This window comes from Balaenoptera ricei, chromosome 16 (genome assembly GCF_028023285.1).
Source record: "Balaenoptera ricei isolate mBalRic1 chromosome 16, mBalRic1.hap2, whole genome shotgun sequence".
Classification (NCBI taxonomy): Eukaryota; Metazoa; Chordata; class Mammalia; order Artiodactyla; family Balaenopteridae; genus Balaenoptera; species Balaenoptera ricei.
The window spans coordinates 24,554,884-24,576,599 of record NC_082654.1 but is presented as its reverse complement, the minus strand read 5'-3'; the positions used below and the strand labels follow the sequence as shown (position 1 = coordinate 24,576,599).

General features: G+C 40.7%; 1 protein-coding gene across 1 annotated transcript in view; it reads left to right on the top strand.

The window, feature by feature from the left end:
- The window catches only part of SORCS3 (sortilin related VPS10 domain containing receptor 3), a 593,582-nt gene that overhangs the window by 297,353 nt on the left and 274,513 nt on the right, over window positions 1-21,716 (top strand). The window contains exon 4 of the mRNA XM_059899211.1: window positions 12,941-13,099. Within this exon, the coding sequence (XP_059755194.1) occupies window positions 12,941-13,099 (159 nt within the window). The remainder of the gene's footprint in view (window positions 1-12,940; window positions 13,100-21,716) is intronic.

Genomic DNA, 21,716 nt, shown 5'->3' with positions numbered 1-21,716 from the left:
AGCTGGCAAAGGCAAGGAAACAGATTCTCACCTAGAGCCTCCAGGAAAGAATGCCACCCTGCTGACACCTTGACTTCAGCCCAGTGAGACCCATTTTGGGCCTCTGACATCCCGAACTGTAAAATAATAAAATTATGTTGTTGTAAGCCGTTAAGCTTGTGCTAATTTGTTTCCAGCCACAGGGAACTAATACAGTGGGTAATAATGCCAGCCCTGCCTTCCTCAGGGAGCAGAGGGAGGACGGAGGGGAAAATAGCTGAGGAAGGACTTGGCAAAATATAAAATGCAGTGCCACGCGAAGGCCTTGATATTAACTTCAGCTGAGGGTGAAGGGGGGATGCAGAGCAGGTGTCTTGAGCTGGGGGTGGAACGCACCGATCAAGGCTCTGCCCAGCTCCTTGCAGGGTCTGGTTCCTTTTGGTTTTCACTCTTTCTGGGAGCTAAATGTCTCTGGTCTGGGCGAATGGGCTCAGTGCCACCATTTCCTTTCCTTAGGACGGTTCCTGCACTGGTGAGGGACTGTGAGGGACCACTGGTTAGGACAGCCTGGCTTTGAGGTGGTCCATTGGCCCCAGGGGCTGCAGCCTCAGAAAGTTGCCTGACTCCCCGTTGATCACATCCAGCGTTTAGCTGTATGTGAGCCCATCCCTGCCCCTCGGCAGTGTGGGCAGCGATGGGGGTGAGGAGTTGAGCTCTAACTCTAACTCATGTTCACATGCTCATTATTCTTCTTGAGCCAGGAGGTGTTGCCGGAATGTAGTGACCTTGTTCCCTATGCTAATGAAGCTCTCCACTGCCTAGTCTCTTCCAACTAGGCCAGGACACAGGACACTTCCAAGCATATTTACTCCCCTGATTGTTTTCCTTGGGATAACCTAATGCTTGTCTTGCCTCTCCTGACTAGAATAATTGTTCCCAAATTGCTAATCCCAGTAGGGTTAAGTCCTTGAAAATTGCCGAGGTTGAAGGCTTCTCATATGAAGAATTCAAGATCCAGTGGGAAAAATAGGATTAGCAGGTGAACTTATAAAAGTCCTTGTCCCTTTTTTATAATGTTCACTGAATGAAATACTAAAGCTAGCACACTAAATAAATACTGTATCAGTGACAATCTGCGATTCTTAAATTAGTCATAATGGGTGCAGTGCAGTTAATTTCCGTTTACCATCCCTTGTGCGCTAGAATCTTTTCAGGATCTTCCTCCCCCGCAGCTTCAACAAGATGCTTATAAATTAAGTTTCTTTTGTGGTAGATAATATGCATGCTGGTGAGCACTTTTTCTTTATCTTTTCATATAGTCATTGCCTTTCTGATTTTAGGATTCTGAGCGGCGATTCTTAACTCTGGGGTTCCACTGTGGTCCCAGATGTGCACAGTAGAAAGTTGGATGCTTGAAACAGCAAATAATGTGGATGATCTTGATTGAGCTAGTTTGATATTTCTCTAAACCTTTCCCAATACACCTGGTTACCAAATCCTACGCCTTCGTCCCATCTAACCTGTGTCTCAGCACCCTCCATCTGATCTCAGGAGTACACGCATCTTTCTTTAGTGCTCCTAAGACGGACAGAGACCAAACAAATAAACCAAAGACCCTCACATCAAACCATAACAAAACATTAAAAATAATTCAGCAAAAGTAATGAAAATGACTTCCAACCCAATCCTATAGATTTCAGGGTTTTAAAAAAAACTTATGAAACTTCTTTTTCCTTCTCTCCCAGGGTTAGACTTGCTTTCTTAAAAATATTGGAGTTGAACATCTTGCAGAAAAATAACATGGCCGTCAATGTATTAACTTATCTGTATTGGACTTTGACAGAGAGGAACTAGATTGACAGAGAGACTGCCCTAAGTGATAATCACCACAGGTAGGGCTGGGGATGCCTGGACTGCCAGTGGGCAGTGCTTGCTTCACATAAAGGTTTGCTGACTGCTGTCACTGGGATGGAGCCGGCCTCTCTGGACGGGGCCCTGGTAAGCCACAGATCCAGTGCAGTGAACGTTTGGTCAAGCAAACTTTGAAACCCTTGAGCGACCCTCACTCAGCCGCACATCAGATATTGACTGAGTATGTGCTTCACTGAGCACAGCAAAGACCAGCGGATGTGGTATCAGTGACACTCTCTGTCTTTAAGGCACTTAACAGCCAGGGGGCAAAGTGAGATGAATACAAGTGAAACAAAATTTAACTAATATGTTAAAATATATAAAATGTTTATAACGTTTCACATATTTTAAACAGGAAGCCATAGTTCAGTGTGATCGCGAATTTGCCAATGGAGTTCATGGAAGGTAGAGATCGTTCCGCTGGAGCAGTTGAGAGGCTTCATGGAAGGGAGGGAATTACAAAGGGCCTGGAAGGAAGGCATGGACCAGGGAAAATGCTGGGCTTTCTAGGTAAGGAGGAACATTAGCAAAGATGGGAATGTTAGAGGAGTGCTTGGCTAGGGTATACGGTTGGGTTGTAGAGATCAAGCCTGAGAACAATATGGGGGCCCACTTAAGAAGTGTCTTGAGGTGCCAGACTTGGTTTTCGTGACCTGTTGAGGGTACTGGAGTTTCTTACGGAGAGGAAATGCCATGCTCATGATCCGAGCTGGGCCAGGGGAGAGCCATCATGCAGTGCAGGGCAGGCCAGATGGTCTACAGCCTGGGTGGGGCGGACAGCCAGGACTCCTGCTCGAGAGGAGGTCGGGACCAGCGCTCCCTGAGCTGGGAGGTGCTCTTGCTGCTGTCTCAGTGAGGTACGCCCGGTAGCTGCCCCGCCTTCACCCATGCCTGTCCTGCCCTCAGAGCAGTGCTCGCAGCGTGGGCTCGTACTTGTCCAGCTTCTCAGTTTTTCCACCGGCGGGCAATGGGCAGCATAGTCCTGTTGGGATTCTCGAAAGGGCTAATGGGAAAGTGTGGGTATGTGTGGTGAGAGAGAGAGAAACATTTCGTTTTTATGAGCAGGTAATATCTGCTCATATCTGCAGAATAGCAGAATAATAGGGAAAAAAATAGAAAAGTGTAAGAAAAAAAATGAAAATGACTCATGATCTTGCTGCACAGTAACACCTACTGCTAACATGTAGTGAATTTTTCCTTCAAGTTGTTCATTTGTGCATAAATATGGGCATGAGATAGAAACCGTTTTTAACAAATTTGAAATTAAGCCTCATGTGTTTTCAGCCTGCTTGTTATGCACGGCTTCCACATATGATTATTTTTCACGTGTCATAAAACTATTTGAATTCATACTTAATAGCTGCATAATATTCCATTGAATGGATTTAGCCGACTTTATTTAATTATTCTATCAGCTATTTGGTTTGTTTCCAATGTTTTAGTGTTATAAATAACGCTGAGATGAACACACAGGTGCATAAGTCTTTCATTGGGTCCCTGTTGGTTTCCTTGGACAGATTCCTAGAAGAGAAATTACAGGGTCAAAAGTATGAATATTTATGAATCTTGTTCCATATTGCTACATTGCTTTCCAGAGCAGTCATGCCAATGTATACTTGCATCAGCACTGACTGTCTGCATGTTTCACTCCACTGTCTTGGCCATGGTCACCAATATCCTCCACATTGCTAGATTCAGTGGTCACTTCTCCAGAACTCATCTTACTGAACTGTCAGCTGCATTTGACACAGTTGGACACTCTCTTTCCTGATACACTTTCTTTCCTTGGTTTCAAAGTTTTGAGGACATCACACTCTCTGGGTCTTCCTTCTCCTTCTCACACTTCATTTCTGGTCCCTCCTTACATCTTTGACCCTTAAACAGTGTGCTAGAGCCCAGTTCTCAGACTCTTTTCTATCTATATTTGCTGTCTCTGTGATCTCCAGATTCATGTCTAAATGCTGTTCAAACACTGAAGTCTCCTAAATTCTTATCTGCAGGCCAGCCCGCTCTATCCACTGTCTACGCATCAGCCCCTCTGGATGTCTGTTAGGCATCTGACACCTAGCCTTTTCAAAATCATATTCCTCATTTCCAAAGCCCCCAATCTGCTCCTCCCATAAGCTTTCCTGTCTCATAAACAAGCAATTCTGTTTTCCCACTTGTTCAGGCCAAAAACCTACCTGACCATTTGAGTTATTTCCAATTTTTGATCATGATAAACAACACTGAAATGAACATACAGGTATAAAACTTTTTATTTTTTAATGAGACCCCTCACTATCTCTTACTCCCTACAGCTCATCTGTAAGCAGACCTTTTTGACTTTTCCTTTATCCCCATAGATGGACCACATCTCAGTAACTGAGACGGCACTCCATCATCAGCCTCTCCCACCTGGATCATTTCAGTGGCCTCTTACTGGTCTCTCTGATTCTTTACCTGCTATTCCCCACCTCCCACAATGCTCTATTCAGCTGGAGTTAAAGGATCAAAATACAAGCCATAGCCTACATCACCTTGCTCGAAGCCCGCCAGTGCTTTCCACATCCCTTGGGATAAAGCCAGGGTGCTCATATCACCTACTGCCCCCATGCTCAACTCTCTACTTCCTTCGCTCTGTTCTAGCTCAGTGGACTCCTACAGCCTTTCTGAAATGTCCCCTTCTCAGTGAGGCCTTTCCTGACCCTGCTACTCAACTTTCAGACCCTCCCCTTCAGTACTTCCTATTTCCTTTCCTGATTTATTTTAATCTAAAGGACTCGTCACCATCTGATAAGCTACATACTTTACCTCTTTGTTTGTTTATTGTCTGTTCTCCTCTCACTAGGATGCAATTTCTCTGAGGGAAGGGTTTTTCATTTGGTTTGATTATTGCCCTTATCCTGGTCTTTATAGTACAGCCTGGCATAAAGTAAAGACTCTGTAAATAATGGTTGAATGAATACTGTTTATATGTCTGATTAGTTTTCAAATTTTCTTAGCAAGTTGTTTTATCTCATCTCATATCCAATTTTATATTTTTCTTTCTGTTTTTTTTTAAATTGTGAAATACACATAACATATAGTTTACCACCTTAACCATTTTTAGATGTACATTTCAGTAGTGTTAAGTACATTCACATTGTTTTGCAGCCAGACTCCAGAACTCTTTCCATCTGGTAAAACTATGCCCATTAAACAACTCCTCATTCTCCGTTTTCCCCCAGCTTCTGGCAGCCATTATTCTACTTTCTGTCTTTATGAATTTGACTAGTCTAGGTACTGTAATAGAAATCATACAGTGTTTGTCTTTTGGCTTATTTCACTTAACATAATGTCTTTACGTTTAATCCATGTTGTAGCATGTGTCAGAATTCCTTTCCTTTTTAAGACTGAATAATATTCCATTATATGTATATACCACATTTTGTTTATTCCTCCATCAGTGGACACTTGGGTTGCTTCCACATTTTGGCTATTGTTAATAATGGTATTTTGAACATGGATGTACAAATATCTCTTTGAGATCCTGCTTTCAATTCTTTAGGGCATGTATCCAGAAGTGAAAAGTCTGGATCATATGTAATTCCATTTTTTTTTTTTTTTTTTGAGGAACTACTATACTGTTTTCCATAGCAGCTGCACCATTTAGAATTCACATCAACAATGCACAAGGGTTCCAATTTCCCTAAGTCCTCACCAGATATATATTATATATATATTTTTGAAAAATGTCTATTCAAGTCCTTTGCTCATTTTTTAATTGAGTTGTTTTTTGTTGTTGTTGATTTGGGATTTTTATATATTTTTTTCCTGATTGGCCTCAATGATTGTTGCTTTACTGCTGATGCTTGAGTTAAATTCTGAAGGACAAGTAGAAATATACTTAATAAAATGGGTTGGAGTGGAAAGGTGGGGAGTCTAATCTTGGCAAAGAGAATGGCATGTATAAATACTAATGGGTGAAAGGGACTTTCATATAAACATAAATATGAATTGATGTTCTACCTGAAAAATGTATATGTACTTTACAAATTTTTCCCAAAATAGGATATATGTGTGTGTGTGTATACATATATATATATACTCATAAATGCACAAATATTGTAACAAGGTTTCTCAGTAGCAGTACTATCGACATTTTGGGCTAGATAATTATTTGTTGTTCAGTGCTGTCCTGTGCATTGTAATTATTTAACAGCATCCCTGGCCTCTACCCAGTAGATGCGAGTTACTCTCTTTCTTGACCCTAGTTGTGACAATTAAAATGTCTCCAGGGAGGGGGAATAGATGAAATAGGTGAAGGGGATCAGAGGTACAAAGTTCCAGCTATAAAATAAATGTCATGGGGGATGTAATGTACATGCAGAGAAGGTAGTCAATAATATTGTAACAACTTTGGTTAACAGGGTGGTATCTGGTCTTATTGCAGTGATCATGTCAAAATGTATAAAAATACAAATCACCATGTTGTACACCTGAAAGTAATATAATATTGTATGTTAATTATAACTCAATAGAAAAAAATGTTTCCATACATTGCTAAATGTCCCCTGAGGGCAGCCCCTTTTCTTGCCAGCTATAACTTCTGCTATGAGAGGAGATGTTAGGTAGAGAGATAAATAGATAGATGGGCGGTGGGGAGCGAATACTGGTATATTGTTATATTGTGATTAAGACCCTTATCTGTAACAGGCTTTATTTGTGTGTAAGTCAATATTCAACAACATATCGATTATGTCAGTAGGTTTAGGGGTCAGCCTAAAGAATATCTCTTATATTCTTTGTGAGCTTGTATTGATATTATTGTTATTTCTTACTGAGCACTAACTGTGCTAAGAGTCTCCCATTAGGACTCAATTATACAGTAAATTATAGCATTTCTCCTTTTCTATTCAGAGGAAGTCTACTTATTCCTATTCAAAGACTGTTTTCAAAGCATTGAACTACAATTTGTTTCCTTTGCATTTCTGGGATTCTGGCAGAGTGAGAGGCTGAGAAACCTATAGCTTTCACCCCATTTTATAGATTGCACACAGGAGAACCAGAGCATGGCAACTGAATAAAGTAACATATTCATTAATTTTACAATTTGGGTATTATAAGACTCACCCAGCAGCAGGAAGGTGGGCATTCTGGAAAGATTTCTGGGGAGGATTTTGACATCTTCAATACTAAGTTTGACTGGTTTAGACACAAATAAGCCTATAGGCTTTTGAAAATCTAAGTTGCTGAAGCAAAGCCTTGCCTGATTCCTGACTTACATCTGTGTCTTTTGTAATTTGCAACCAGCCATTAAAATCAGGGCCACCATTATTCAAGTTTCCCAGGAATTTCCTACAAAAAGAATTACGGGTCCAAAAAAAGAAAGTAAAAAAGATATTGTACCATCTGTATGTTGGTAAACTCTAAAACTTGTCCATCTCTAATCTGAGATACAGACAATTCATGTACCATAAATGCCCAAATCCATAGAGACAGGCTGTATGAGGCTCTTACCCCTAAGGCAGTGGTGTGTTTAATTCCTTCATGGGCCAGAGCCTCCCATTGAAGAGATGAGAGTGGTCATTCAAAGTGCAATGGTGTTTAGTGAATTGACAATTACCTACTGATTGGTGTTCATTTTGGCGGTGTTGCTATTTGCTAAAATAGTGTGTTTTTCTTAAAATGTTACAAGGAATGTAAAATAAGTGTAAATTGTAGTCTTTTTTTTCCCTCATCCTTTCACGTTTTTTAAAAATTGTGGTACTAATATGCATAACGTGAGAGCTACCCTCTTACCAAACTCTTCCAATTGCGCAGTGCAGTATTGTTAACTATAAGCACAAAGTTGTACAGCAGATCTCTAGAACTTGATCGTCTTGCAGGCCTGAAGCTTTATACCCATTGAACAGCAGCTCCCCTTTACCCCAACCACCCATCCCTTTGGTTTTTATCTACAAAACTCAGGGAGCCAAGAGGGAGGCAAATAATCCCCAAATCTCCAACCTGCTTGGCATCACTTCTGACTTCAGTTGTGCTCTTATCCTGGGTGGTTTATAGATCCAGGTTCATGTTTATTTAGCCGTTATGGCCCTGTGCTAAGCTCTTTAATCATTATCTCATTTAATCCTCTCAAGAGCATTGTGAGTTAGAGATAATTATTATCGGTTTTTTTCATAGATGAGATAACTGATTGGAAAAACTGGGTAATATCCTCACGTTTACACATAAAGTAGCAGACTGAAGATTTGAACTCAAGACACCTGCCCCCAGAGCCTATGGCATTAATAACTCTGCTCAACCCGAAATGAAAGACCCCCTTCTCCTCTTCCAGCACGTGCCTACACCCACTGCAGATGTTGTGTCAGGACAAGCTAGATAAAGAATCAAAGCAAACTGAAGCAAAAGCAAAATAAAACAAAACAAAAAATCTCCAGTGGGAACTCTTCCCTGTTCATATTAGCAAAATCACATAAATGCAGAATTCACAGATGTCTTAACAGGTATTGCCATAAGTTTTATATGTATATACCTGCAATTAAAGATTCAAAGGCAAGGGTTATAAATTTTTTTGGGTCTGTAGGATAAAACTGTCATAACTATGCCAAGAGTCACATTCCTATTTCATAAATTCAGTCCACACACATATTGAATGTGAGTAAAAATTGTTTTGTAACAATCTCATTTTAAACGTTTTAAGGAAAGGTGTGTACTTTCCATGTCGGCATAGTTCTTACCACTCCTTGTTTTGCTTTATCTGCTTTGCTCACTTAGTTTACCTGCTTTGCCCTCTTAGGCATTTACCTTTGAAATCCCTTCTTCCCAGTAACAATCTTGGTGGGCATGGGATGATTTTCTTTATATATGTAGTTATAGAAGTAGTTACGTAGATTCATACACAATATACATATTTTACCTTGAGGCTTAACTTTTGCTGAGGCTTTGCTTTCTGATTCTCTTTATGTTAATATTATGGTTCCCTCTTTTCCTTTTTCTTTTTTTTTTTAGCACTAACTTTCTGTTTCTCCTTTGGATTCCTATTCATTTAATTCTTCGTGTCCTCTTGGCCAAAGGTGGATATGAGTCAGAGGAGGAAAGGGGCTTTCTTGAAACTGCTTTTTGGTGTGTGGATTTCTTAGAGTTGCTTTAAAAAGAATAAAGAGCTGCTTCTCTGACGTTCCCTTGTCCCTTGGTAAAGCACAAAGTGCTAAGATTTCAAGGTCCAGAAAAGCATTAGTGTTAGTGTGTATGTGTGTGGCAAGAGGTGGTGGCATTTGAGTCCATCAGAGGAGGTAATAGGCAAGTTGCTTTCCTCCTCTGAGCCTCAGTTTCTTTACCTGTAAAATGCAAGTAATGATATGTCACATAATTTGTTTCAGGTTTCGATAAAATACCCTGTTAAGTGCCCAGCACAGGTTAGGAATCCAAAACATGTAGGTTTCTACGTCCCTCCTTCCATTCTTCTCATACACTAGGATTGAATACAGACACTGCCAGTGATATCAAAGTATATAAAAGGATTTTTTTAACATCTTTATTGAGGTATAATTGCTTTACATTGTTGTGTTAGTTGCTGCTGTATAACAAAGTGAATCAGCTATACATATACATATACATATATCCCCACATCTCCTCCCTCTTGCATCTCCCTCCCACCCTCCCTATCCCACCCCTCTAGGTGGTCACAAAGCACGAGCTGATCTCCCTGTGCTATGCGGCTGCTTCCCACTAGCTAGCTATTTTACATTTGGTAGTGTATGTATGTCACTGCCACTCTCTCACTTCGTCTCAGCTTACCCTTCCCCCTCCCCGTGTCCTCAAGTCCATTCTCTACGTCTGCGTCTTTATTCCTGTCCTGCCCCTAGGTTCTTCAGAATCATTTTTTTTTTAGATTCCATATATATGTGGTAGCATACGGTATTTGTTTTTCTCTTTCTGACTTGCTTCACTCTGTATGAGAGACTCTAGGTCTATCCACCTCCCTACAAATAACTCAATTTCGTTTCTTTTTATGGCTGAGTAATATTCCATTGTATATATGTGCCATACCTTCTTTATCCATTCATCTGTCATTGGACACTTAGGTTGCTTCCATGTACATGACTCTTTTTGAATTATGGTTTTCTCAGGGTATATGCAAAAAAAAGGATTTCTGATGAGAATGTCAGAGAAAGGTTGCAATAAAAATGTCCTCTTGACAACAAAAGCACCCTAAAACCAACACACAATCTCAATACACCTTATATATGTGTATTTCTGTACATGTGCATGCATATATGTGCCACAGCGATATATGTGTAAGTGTATGTGTGCACACATATATGCCTCATTTGTGTGCGGATTAATGTGTTTGTGTATGCAAGTAATGTAGTGTGTGTGCAGGAAGAAACAGGGCTGGACGAAGAGAGTACATTGCACTAGATATTTGATGGTAACCCTCATTCAGTATATTGTAACTCATGGTATATAAACTAAAGTTCATTTATGATGTTGGTCTTATCTTCTAATTAAAATCATAGGCATGAAGCTTCTTTATACCTGCATAAAATAAGCAGTTTAATTTCTCTGCACCAGGGGAGAAATGATTTCATTGCCTGTTATGTAGCTCATCGGTACGTGCCGGGAAGCAAGAGAGGGTGGTTATGAAAGCTTCATTCTTTCCCTGTATATTTGTCCTTGCAGACTCTGCAAGGAGCATGGGTGCCCCTCTTAGGTTTTTTCAAGGGCAGCAGGGGTGCTTTTACCAGTAGTCCCTACCCTTCACAGTGCCAAGGGAGGAGAAAGTTATTGTCTATGAATAACCCATCGCAGAGCTTTTCCCTTAGATTATTCACACATGAATGGAAAAAAAAAAACGATACTGCATCCATTTCTCAGAAATTTGCTGATAACTAGTAATAACTTATTTCAATGAAGCCAAAGCAAGTATTTGAGAAAAAGAAAGTAGACTTGTCTTGGAAGCTATAAAGGAATAAAAGAGGAAAATAACTATGAATCTTAGCAGTTAAAGGCATTGAATTTGTTTAAAGCTTACTTCATAATACTAATATATACTATGGGTAAATTTTTTAAATCCTAGTATTCAGTAGTTTTATTTTATGAGGTATGGAAATTTTTTTTGACTTTACTTGGTACTTTGGACCCCATGGTGCAGACTGTGTGTAGCGGTAGCCCTAATAACTGGTGGCGGTACAGCCCAAGACAGGACAAATTATAAGAGGAAATAAACTCATTTGCTCATTCAGTCACTGGGCAAACATTGGAAGTTCAAAGAAGCTGGGTTGAGTTGGGTGATAAAGGTCAAAAGGGCTTTGTTGCTGATGGAACCAAACACATACACAAGGGGCAGATCCTATCAGGCTATTTTAAGAATTTTAGAATATAGGAAGATCAAAGATAAGCCATTGAATGGTTTTAGATTATTCTGGCCACAGTGTGCAAAGTGAATTGGAGGGGATACTGGTTGAAGCTGTGAGAATGACGAGGGGTGTCTTACAGGAATCCAATACAGAGATGGTCACATTTTGGACTAAGGCAATCACAATGGGCAGGGAGAGAACGGATCTGATTTTAGAGTTAATTAGTAGGTAAAATACGCAGAGCTTAGAGACTAATTAATTGTAGGAGGTGAATGGAAAAACAGAGTTAGGGATGGTGTTGGGCATTTGGCTTCACGTGGGATGGGTGGTTGGTGGAGACACTCACTGAGCCAGGAAACACTGGGGAGGGGGAGGGCTTGGATGAGGTAGATCCTGGGGCATGCTGAATGTCAGGTGTCTTGAGACATCCAAATAGAAGAAGGCACCAGGCAGCTGAGTTTTCAAGTCTGAAACTCAGAGGAGACCTCAGACTGACATTTAATTTACGAGTTGTCCCCAGAAAGGTGGTAATGAAAAAAATAAATAAAAGTGAGGGTGGAAGTGGTCACTGAGGGACGGTGTGTCGAGTGAAAAGAGAAGAAAGTCAAAACTGAGGGTTGAGGAGTGGCCATATTATAAGGGTAATCAGAGAAAGTTGAGTATTCAAAAGAGGCAGAAAGGAGAACCAGAGAAGTATGGTGTTACAGAAGCCCCTGGAAGAAAATGCTTCCAGAAGGATGGAATTGTCAGTGGTAACAAAGACTGCTAAGCGTTTAACTAAGGGACAGCTAGGTCTGAGTATCTCAGTGTTTATTGGATTTAAATACTAGAAAATCACTCACACCTTTAGTGAGACCAATGCCACTGAGGTCCTGTGAATAGAAGTCAAATTGCCCTGACTGGAGGGGCTTTTAAATCCTGAGAGGTCAATAGTAACCATAGCTATCACTTGTCAAAAATATGCACTATGCCAGGCATTCAAAGCCAGTTCTTGTGTTGTCAGACCCCAGTTATTGTTGAGGAAACCAAGGCCTCCAGAGGTTAAGTGGCTTTTCAAGGTGACAGTATGACAGAGAAGTGTTGATACTTGAACGTGCTCTTTCAGGTGCTGAAGCCTTTTCACTACACCACCCTGCCCATTGGGCTTGGGGACGACAAACTTTCCTGAGCATCAATATTTGTCCCAAAGGCCTTTGGGGATGTGTGCTTTGGAAAACATCTACAAAGGGGTCATGAAACCACTTAAATCAATTAAATCACGAAGACAGTTTAGAAAGAACGAAACAGTGGGATCTCTTTCATGACTAAAGAGCAGTAAGACCAGTAGAGTGATGGAAGAGTGACATGAGAATTGACTGCGGGACGATGAGGAGGCAGAGGTGTGATGGTCGTCCTAAGGTCAGGGGACAGAGGACCCCAGGAATAAACTTCCAGTACTTAAAGGTACAAGTTACAAACATCAAAAATGAAGGTATTTAAAAGAAGGACCTCAGAAAAATGAATTCTCATTTGTATGCAGACCTAGCCTTGAACAGTATTTTAGCTCAATTCAGCAATGAGGGACTAAATTGGGAAAGAAAAATACCAATATTTCATCTAGAGGCCCAGATGCCCCTTTCTGTGCTGTGATATACAAGTACAGAGGACTTTATATTTATGCTTTAATTTCTTGTATTTATTCTCTCCTACTAACTCTGTCTGTATTTTCTCCTCTCCCCTTTCTTTAGATCATGCTTCTTAGTGATCCTGAGATGGAGAGCAGCATATTGATCAGCTCAGATGAAGGGGCAACCTATCAGAAATACCGGCTCACCTTCTATATCCAGAGTCTGCTCTTTCACCCCAAGCAAGAGGACTGGGTGCTGGCCTACAGTCTGGATCAAAAGGTGAACAAATACTGCTGTCATTCATGTCCTGTCACTCAGGTGCCACCCAGTGAAAAGCACTTGCTTAGTCAATCCAAATGTTGGAGGGGATTCAGTGACATTGTATCCTTCCAACCAAGTTGATTGTGTCTGCAGCTAACTAACTTTCCTTTCTAGTCTTTCATATCAAAATATGCAGGCAGATATATTTCATTTATTGACAATGTTATTTGTCATTTCACGGGTTTGAGATAGTTTTCTCTATGATTTTACTCATTTGACCTTTAAAACAACCTTGTGCTGTAAGTAGGAAATGTATATCCTTAATAATTTTATGGAGACTATAGTAAACAAAGGTGCAGAAAAGCTAAGGTGCTGGTTCAAACACACTCAGCTAGTAGCTGGAGGAGCCAGGGCTTGGATGCTTGCTGTCAGACTCCAAGTCTAGGAATATCCCTTCACACCTGCTGCTTTGAATGGGAATATAACCACTGTTCTCAATTTAGCAAAGGGAGGGAAGCCTCCAACATGTCCATTTCATTATTTTCTAAAAGTACATCCAAGATAGAGTAGCCCAATGAGTCCTTCCCTTTGAGTTTCAGATCCATACATCCAGCTGTGTACTTGACCTTGTCTCCTGTGTATCTCAAAAGTTTCTCGATTCAACATATTCCAAAGATGAACTCTTGACCTTCCCCCAGCATAGTTGGTTCTCTTCCAGTATTCCCTAATTGTATTCATTTAGTTGCAAACCTAGGAGGTATCCTTAATATTTCCTGTAGTATGTGTTTATACTATAACCTGAACAATATATTTCCCAAATGTAGATCTTTTGATTTCATGCCTTTGCTTAAACTCCTTCAGCATTTTCTCATTACTCGCAGAAAAAAAGACCAAAGTCCTCCGTAGGCTCTATTAGCACCTACCTGGTCTGGTCCCTCCTTCTGTCTCCTGACTCACTGTTAGCACTTCCCTTTCAATGGCCATCTTTCAGTCCCCTCCCCGCCCCAGCTGTCCCCCTTGCTCCCTTTCCTGGGCCTGGGATCTTCTTCCCTAAAGCAAACCTCCTCACTGTCAGATCTCAGATGTAGCATCACTTCTGCAGGACGTCTTCCCTAAACTCCCTGATAAAGTTAAATCCCCCTTGGTGTTCTTTCTCGTAAGGCTCTGCACCCTTCCCTTCAAGGGTACCTGTCACGGTTGAGATTTTCCATTGACTGATGTGAATTTGGCATCGTCAGCATTTCTCACTAGATTGCAAGCTCTAGGAAGGCAGGACGGTGCCTGGTTTCACTCACAGTTGTAGCACCAGACCCTAGGACAGGGCCTGCTACTTACTGATCATCAGTATTTGTTAGGCAAATGAATTAGTGGATGAATTCATTGGTGCTATGGTAATGAGCCCTTTGTAGCTGATCAACTTATACCTAAGAGACTTAATTCTTCTTTGTATTTCCTGCTTTCTCCAGAACCTTAGTACAGTGTTTGATGCCAAACTATTATGTAACAATGTTTCAATCAGTGAAAGGAAATGGATAATTATGAACACTATATTGCATAGAGATATCTACAGAATCACCTTGGTTGAAATAGCTTCCTCTCTCTGTTCTCTCTTAAGTCCTGAAACAGTTGCTCCTCAGTATATATTTGAATATATACTTTGTAAATGTGAGTGTGTGTGCGTGTGTGTGTGTGTGTGCATGTGTGTGAGATGTCAGCACCTTTAAACAATAATTTCAACATAACCTTTATATCTCTCATTAATAGAGCCTCATGGTAGGCGCCACGTGCTAAATGCAATTCCCTAAGGACACCCACATGACATTTGCAGAGCAAAAGCCATTGCAAATACATTTCTTTCATGACATCAGGTGGATATTGTATGAAAGACTTAGCCAAATGTCAGATAGTCTGTGAGTTTAGATGCTTAGTATAGCCAGGAATTTTGAAGATACATTGAAAAAAAAAATCATTTGGATGTTAAATGGTATGGTAATTTATTTAGATGAAACTCAGAACCCTTAACCCGTGTTTTTACTTATGCAGAGACAAGCTAGGTTAGAGGCAACAGACGTCTCGTGCCAAGAGGTTAATAAGCCAAATGCAATATGCCTTGCGTGTCTATAGAAGAACTATTCTTTTTCTCCAATTCCACAGCACTGAGAACATCTACGGCATTGCTTGTGAAGTACCCTTGTGGATATAGTGCATTCAAGATACTTTCTGACTCGGTGGTTGCTTTTTCACTTGGTAAAAATATTTGGAAATGTGGCAGTGGGAGCTGATGGATTTCTCTAATCACACTGCACATTTCCGGATGTATTCTTCCTTAAGTTCGCTTTCTTGTTGACATCTTTTGTGTGAAGTGGCTGAATGTTCTTTAGGTCCATCACGTTTCTAACCAGTGCCCTGCTACTCTTTTAAATAAATGGTGTGAGGAGGCCGATGACGCCCCTGGCAACATTTGTGGAGATGCCATAAAACATCATCCAGGCATCCAGTTTACAGCAGAGTTTTTCTTTATTTCAGGGTAATTTATGGGTTTAGAGTCAAGGAGAGGGGCGCTACGGAGCAGCAAATGAAGATGCAAGGGTGGTTGAGATTGATATACAAATGTCTTATTTCAGACTGCTGCCTTCTCTGATGTGCATGCATTGAGGTGCTGGTTTCTTCTAGAGAAAATGAAAAGTGCTAGGATTAAGGTAACTGCAGCATCAAAGGGAGATGTTTGTGGCGAGGAGTGAATCAATGTTTCCATTACTGTGCCTTTGATGAAATGCACTAGCCATTTCTTTAGAATTGGTAAGACTGTCTCTTTAGTTGTGTGTATTACAAAAGACCTAATTGAATGATATTTTAAAAGGACAATATCCAATTGCTCTACTTTCCAAATTGCTACCCCAAAGCTGCAGGAGACTTGCTAGGAGTTCTTACTCGGTAAAGGCACTGCTGGAGAATTAAGGAAATACCTTCTGGATAGAACAAAATTGTGTCTAGAAGTTGAGAGCTGCACATGACGTTGTGTTCCTTGAGATGCTGTATGGCAGGTTGTGAATCACCTGGGAAACATGGCTCGCTTGTACTGGTCAGGGCCTGTTCGGGGGTGAAAGTGATCCAAGCCTTCCAACTTCCAAAGCTATGAAGGGGTATGGAGGTAGGGGCAAATGCACCTTGCACTTGACCCTGTTGAAGGATCATGCCTCTCCAATTCTGCTGTGTCTCGATCTAGCCAAGTCCTTTCTGTGTCCTGCTCAGTGCGACTTGGGCCTTTGACCAAGTCCTTCTATTCTGGCCATCCTGTGAGTCCTGCCACAGGACTATGCCAGCTCCCCTCTGCCTTACAGATTCTCCTGCCATCTTGCATTTTAATATTCACTGACTCAGTTCTTAGTAAAAACAAGAGATTCTTTCTTGGGTATAAGAAGCTTGGAGATGTTTTATAAAAAATCTTTGAGATTAAAAAAAATAGCAGAAATAATAGGTTATGGTTGACCAGTTGGAAATAATAAAAGTTACTCCTCTCCTCTGCTCTCTGAACCAAAGCTCTAGAACATCTTAGGAGAGCTGTGTATTTACCCATTATTTAAGAAGCAGGATTCTCTTTTGCTTCCATCAGGCTACTTCCTTGCTGGTGACCGAAACAGCTTACATTGTGATGTTTTGGATTAGCTGGATGGTTCAGTAATCTTATTGAAACTGAGAATTTTTGAAAGATTTTGAGATAGATTTTGAAGACATTGCAGTCCTCTAAAGAGATAGGTGCTGTTCTCATAGCTATAGAAAGCTGGGTGTTTAAACATCCCTCCTTTTGACAAAAGACTCAGTATAGTTTTTTAAAAAAAAAATGGGCACATGCTCATGTATTCACAGATGCATACATCCTGGACAGGGGGCCTTCCACGGAGATGGAGAGTTGAAAATAGCTGTTTTTCTGCCTGAGAGGCGGGATCGCAGAGCTCTCTATTATCATTTATCTTCTTGACGAAATGAAACTTTAACAAATCTAGCTGCTTTAGTCATCAGAGATGAGGATCTCAATGGGATTTCAGACTCTATTGTTTTTCATATGCTTCTGGGCTAGACTGGTCTAGAATTGCCCATAATTTCAATGTAAAAACCACTTTCTGAAACACTAGCACACATAACGAAGGGTTTCTGTTATGGTAGTTGGGAGGGAGGTGGGTATGCAACTATGGGTTTTTTTGGGTTGTTGTTTTTGTTTTTCTTTTATGTCTGGCTACCCGCCAAGTTCAATAGTAGCTGACAGAGTGACAAGCTTGTTAGGAAGCTGATGCAATTTTAGTCGGGTCACTGGCAAAATAGGGTCTGCAGCAGAGGAGATGGCAGTGGTTCCAGGTAGGTTTTCCTGATTGGACCCTCCTACCTGGTGCTGCCACACACGAGCAGGACACTGGTGAATTAAGGTGTATCTGGTGTGTGGAGGGCCTGAAAATTCAAAGGGAAGTTTAAACTTGTACTTCTAGAATGCTGGATACAAATGAAGCTGTTCCTTTCATTTATATTCTCATGTAAACCCTCAGATTAGAAATGTAATTGCACTCAGAGCCTCCAGGATTAGCAGGTGATGGTAACTTTCCTCAGCAGCCCTTGACAGGAGCAGGTTTCGTGGCTCCGCACCTGGTGGGGGCAAAGCTGTTGGGGATTAACTAGGGATGCTCATGGTTTTGAAGCTTATTGCCCATGGAATAAGGCTAGAACTGAAGGGTGCCTTTTTTTTGAAGAAAAACATTACATTTTCATTAGGTCCTCTTCCGTGCCTGTAAAATCATATGTGCATCATTTAAGAGAAAGAAAAATCCATAGGCCTACTCACCTAGGGGGAGCCCACACTGATCTTACAGATGTCTCATCAGTACAATAGAAATGCGTTATCTCCATCACCATAGAAACACCAGTTTCCATGAGGCCACTTTCCTGAAGGTGAAAACAAAAACAGTGGGCCAAGCAAGAATGGCCCTATTTTGTATTAAAAAGGTGGCACAGCCACTGTGTTATTCAGATGTTAGAATTAACCTATTTGAACTGAGTTCTGAATGACAAAACTGGTTTAATGTTCAGCATTAACTCTGCAGTCAGTGATGGTGGTGCAGTAAGAATCTCCAGGCTTTGCAACATTGCTTGCGAGAAAGCTAGCTCAAAGGAACAACCTTCAGCAAAATATGGATCTGGTGGCCTTTGTCCTCCTAAGCCTGCTTTTTCTATATCATGTCCCAGACTTCAGTTCCCTGCCTCTACCTCCTATGTGTTCCTTTTGGTAACCTGCCACAGTTCTGTCAGGGAAAAGAACATTTGCTAAAATAATTAATGGAAGATGCAGCGTATATATGTATTAAGAAGGGTACGCAGGTACCTCTTCCCAACAACACTTTTCCCAAAGCAATTATGCTCTCAGGGTAGAAATTCAGGCGTGGCAATACTTTGGTGAAAGAGGTGACTGCAGCTACAGGTGGGCAAGAGGTCACGCAATGCAGCCTCCTCTGGTTGAATACAACCTTTTTCTCTGTGTTCCTTCACCCCTTCCTATATGGGGTGACCTTGTCTTTACACACACACTGGTCCTTAGTGCTCACACTACTGCCCAGGGTCCCTAACTCTGATCCCTTTGCCTAATTCTGACCCTAGGTTTCCAGTTTTCCAGTTGGAACTAGGAGTTCTTCTGCTTATTGCTTCCTTTGCAAGCCTCTCTGGACTTATGACCCAGTCGACCTGACCTCGCCACACCTTCTATCCTCCCTCCATTCTCTGCCTCCACCTTGACTACTCCCCCTGGTATGATAGCACCTGGCCTTTTAAAGTCAGGTCAGGGCTTCCCTGGTGGCGCAGTAGTTGAGAATCTGCCTGCCAATGCAGGGGACACGGGTTCGAGCCCTGGTCCGGGAAGATCCCACATGCCGCGGAGCAACTGGGCCCGTGAGCCACAACTACTGAGCCTGCGCGTCTGGAGCCTGTGCTCCGCAACAAGAGAGGCCGCGATAGTGAGAGGCCCGCGCACCGCGATGAAGAGTGGCCCCCGCTTGCCGCAACTGGAGAAAGCCCTCGCACAGAAACGAAGACCCAACACAGCCAGAAATAAATAATAAATAAATTAAAAAAAAAAAAAAAAAAAAAAAAAATAAAGTCAGGTCAGTCTTTAAACATTTTAAGTCAAAGTGTACTATACATACAGAAAAGTGCACATATCATGAGCTCAGTGAATTTTCATAAACTGAATACACCTATGGAACCAGCACCCCGATCAAGATACACAGCATGACCAGAATCCCAGAATCCCCCTTGTGCACTTTTTCAGTCATTACCTTCCACCCGCAGTGGGACTGCTATCAGTTGGGTCATTTTTAATTTCATGCAGATGATTTATGGCTGGCTAAACTGGTGAAGAAATAGACACAAGATGAATTCTTTGGAAGAAAGGTTGGAAGATATCAAGTGAGGTAAATGACAGAGAAGGAGACTTCTAAAAATATTAACATTAGAGAATTAGTCTAAGCCAAAGGCAAGAATTCACTGATGTTCAGTTAAGTCTAAGTAATCCAGAGAATTCATAAGGAAGCTTTCAAAAGATGCTCATTTAAAATTAATTTAATAGGTTGTATTTTTAAATATGTGTTCCTTTCTGTGCCATAAGGAAAATACCCAATGTTGGCAAAGTTATGGTGAAACTCATATTACGAAACTGTATTGATGGTCATGCAAATTAGTTTTCCTTCCTGGTGAACATCTTGGCAACATGTATCAGAAGGCATACACATATTCATAAATTTGATACAATGATTTAGTTACTTCACTTCTGAGACTGCACCAATAGCATAATACCAAAAAGATTTAAGCATAATAATGTTTATCAAAGTCACTCATAATGGGAAAATCTGGACAGAAATTTACTGAATGCCCAATATTAAGGGACTTTAAATCAGGATGTATACATTGGCCAGAATATTATGCAGCCATTAAAATGGTGGTCATGATGACCATGTAGCAACATGATACATATTAATATCTATTTAATACATGTATGTCTCATATTGCATACATTATATGTATATATAAATTCATACATGATTCATATTAAATAAATGAGTGCTCTTTGAATACAAGTATGTAACAAATAAAATAAGATGAAGGAAGGAGGGAAGCAAAGAGGGAAGGAAGGAGAAAAATTTTTAAATGGTAGGAAATATTCCCAAACATTACCTGAGTTATCTTAAGATGATGGAATTATGTTTGTTTTTTAATAACATTTGTTTTTTAAATTTTGTATTATTTAATTATAGATTAATTTTATGATTAAAGAATTCTGAAAAGTAATCTACCTTGAATAGCTTATTGAACATAGCTTATGTTCAATTATAAGGCAGTGATCTTAAAAAAGGTTTTAGGTGTGAATAAGGTCAACTTAGGTAAAATCATTTCAAGTCACTATTTAACTACATTTTCAAGAGGCAATGTGGCGTAGAGGAAAATATCCCTAACTAGGAATATAACAAGTCTGAGGTTTCTCTTTTCTTTAGCTTTGCTTTTCGCTGTGGTCCCTTTTGAACTGTGAAACTCTAGGAACTATTTTTTTCTCCTAACAGAAAGTATCCTCGTTGGGTATAACCTCAGTCCTTACTATTTACAACTCAGTGATAGATAGAGGTTTTATTATTTAGAAGAACCCACTAGAGAGGGATGTTAAGGAAGCGCTTTATTCTGGTGATTTTTCAGATGAATTTTGTGGCTATATCCTAAAATTAAATTAGCATTTGGTTATTTGATTTGACAGCTGTAATGGAAACAAATACTCTGGAGCCAAGAGGTGCAGACATACGCAATGAATTGGAGTTTGCGCCTAGTGACTCTTACACTTGCCATGTTTCGTTACTCAGTGTTGAACATATAGGCGCTTCTCAGGAATGGAGATATATGTCATTAAGTATCTCCTGTCTATGGGCACTGATGGGTGCTTTTATATACATGGTTACATTGAATCTGCATTGGCATCTGCAAAGTGGTTGTTATTATTTCCAAGTTACAGGTGAGCATATGATTCTTGAAGGCAATATCCACCTGGTCAAGGTCACCCAGAAAGTGAGGGGCCTGGCCTGCTCCTCTAAGCCTGGCTGAGACCCCCCACTATGGCCACCGCATCTCGCTCTGGCTAGTAGATGGACAGACTTTCCACCCCCTCAGGGCAGAATTCCATAGGGGCCACTTTACATTGAACCTTAACCCCAGAAAACATGGTACTCGTGAGACGACAAAATCAGCCGGGCAGAGACCAGACCTTCAGATGAATCTAGTTTCTTCTAGCACGTCCCTCCGCTGATGGCACTTGCCGAGGTGGAACCTTGAGTAGGAAAGCCATCAAATTGCTTCCTGATGATAGGTCATAGGACTAGGTAATTCTGCCTCTGGAAGAAAATAAACAACAAAGCAGTTGTTTTGGTTTTTTTTTTGGGTTTCATCCAGTTTTGCACACTTTTCCCATCCATTTGTTCCAGTGTTTGGGTTCACATGTAAATTAAACAAGTCTTTGCCATTCAAATAGGTAATACTATAACCTGGGTTTTTTAAGGAAGTTTATGGAGACAACATCTTTAACATGGTAATGAAGATAGAAGTTGAAATCATTTAACTT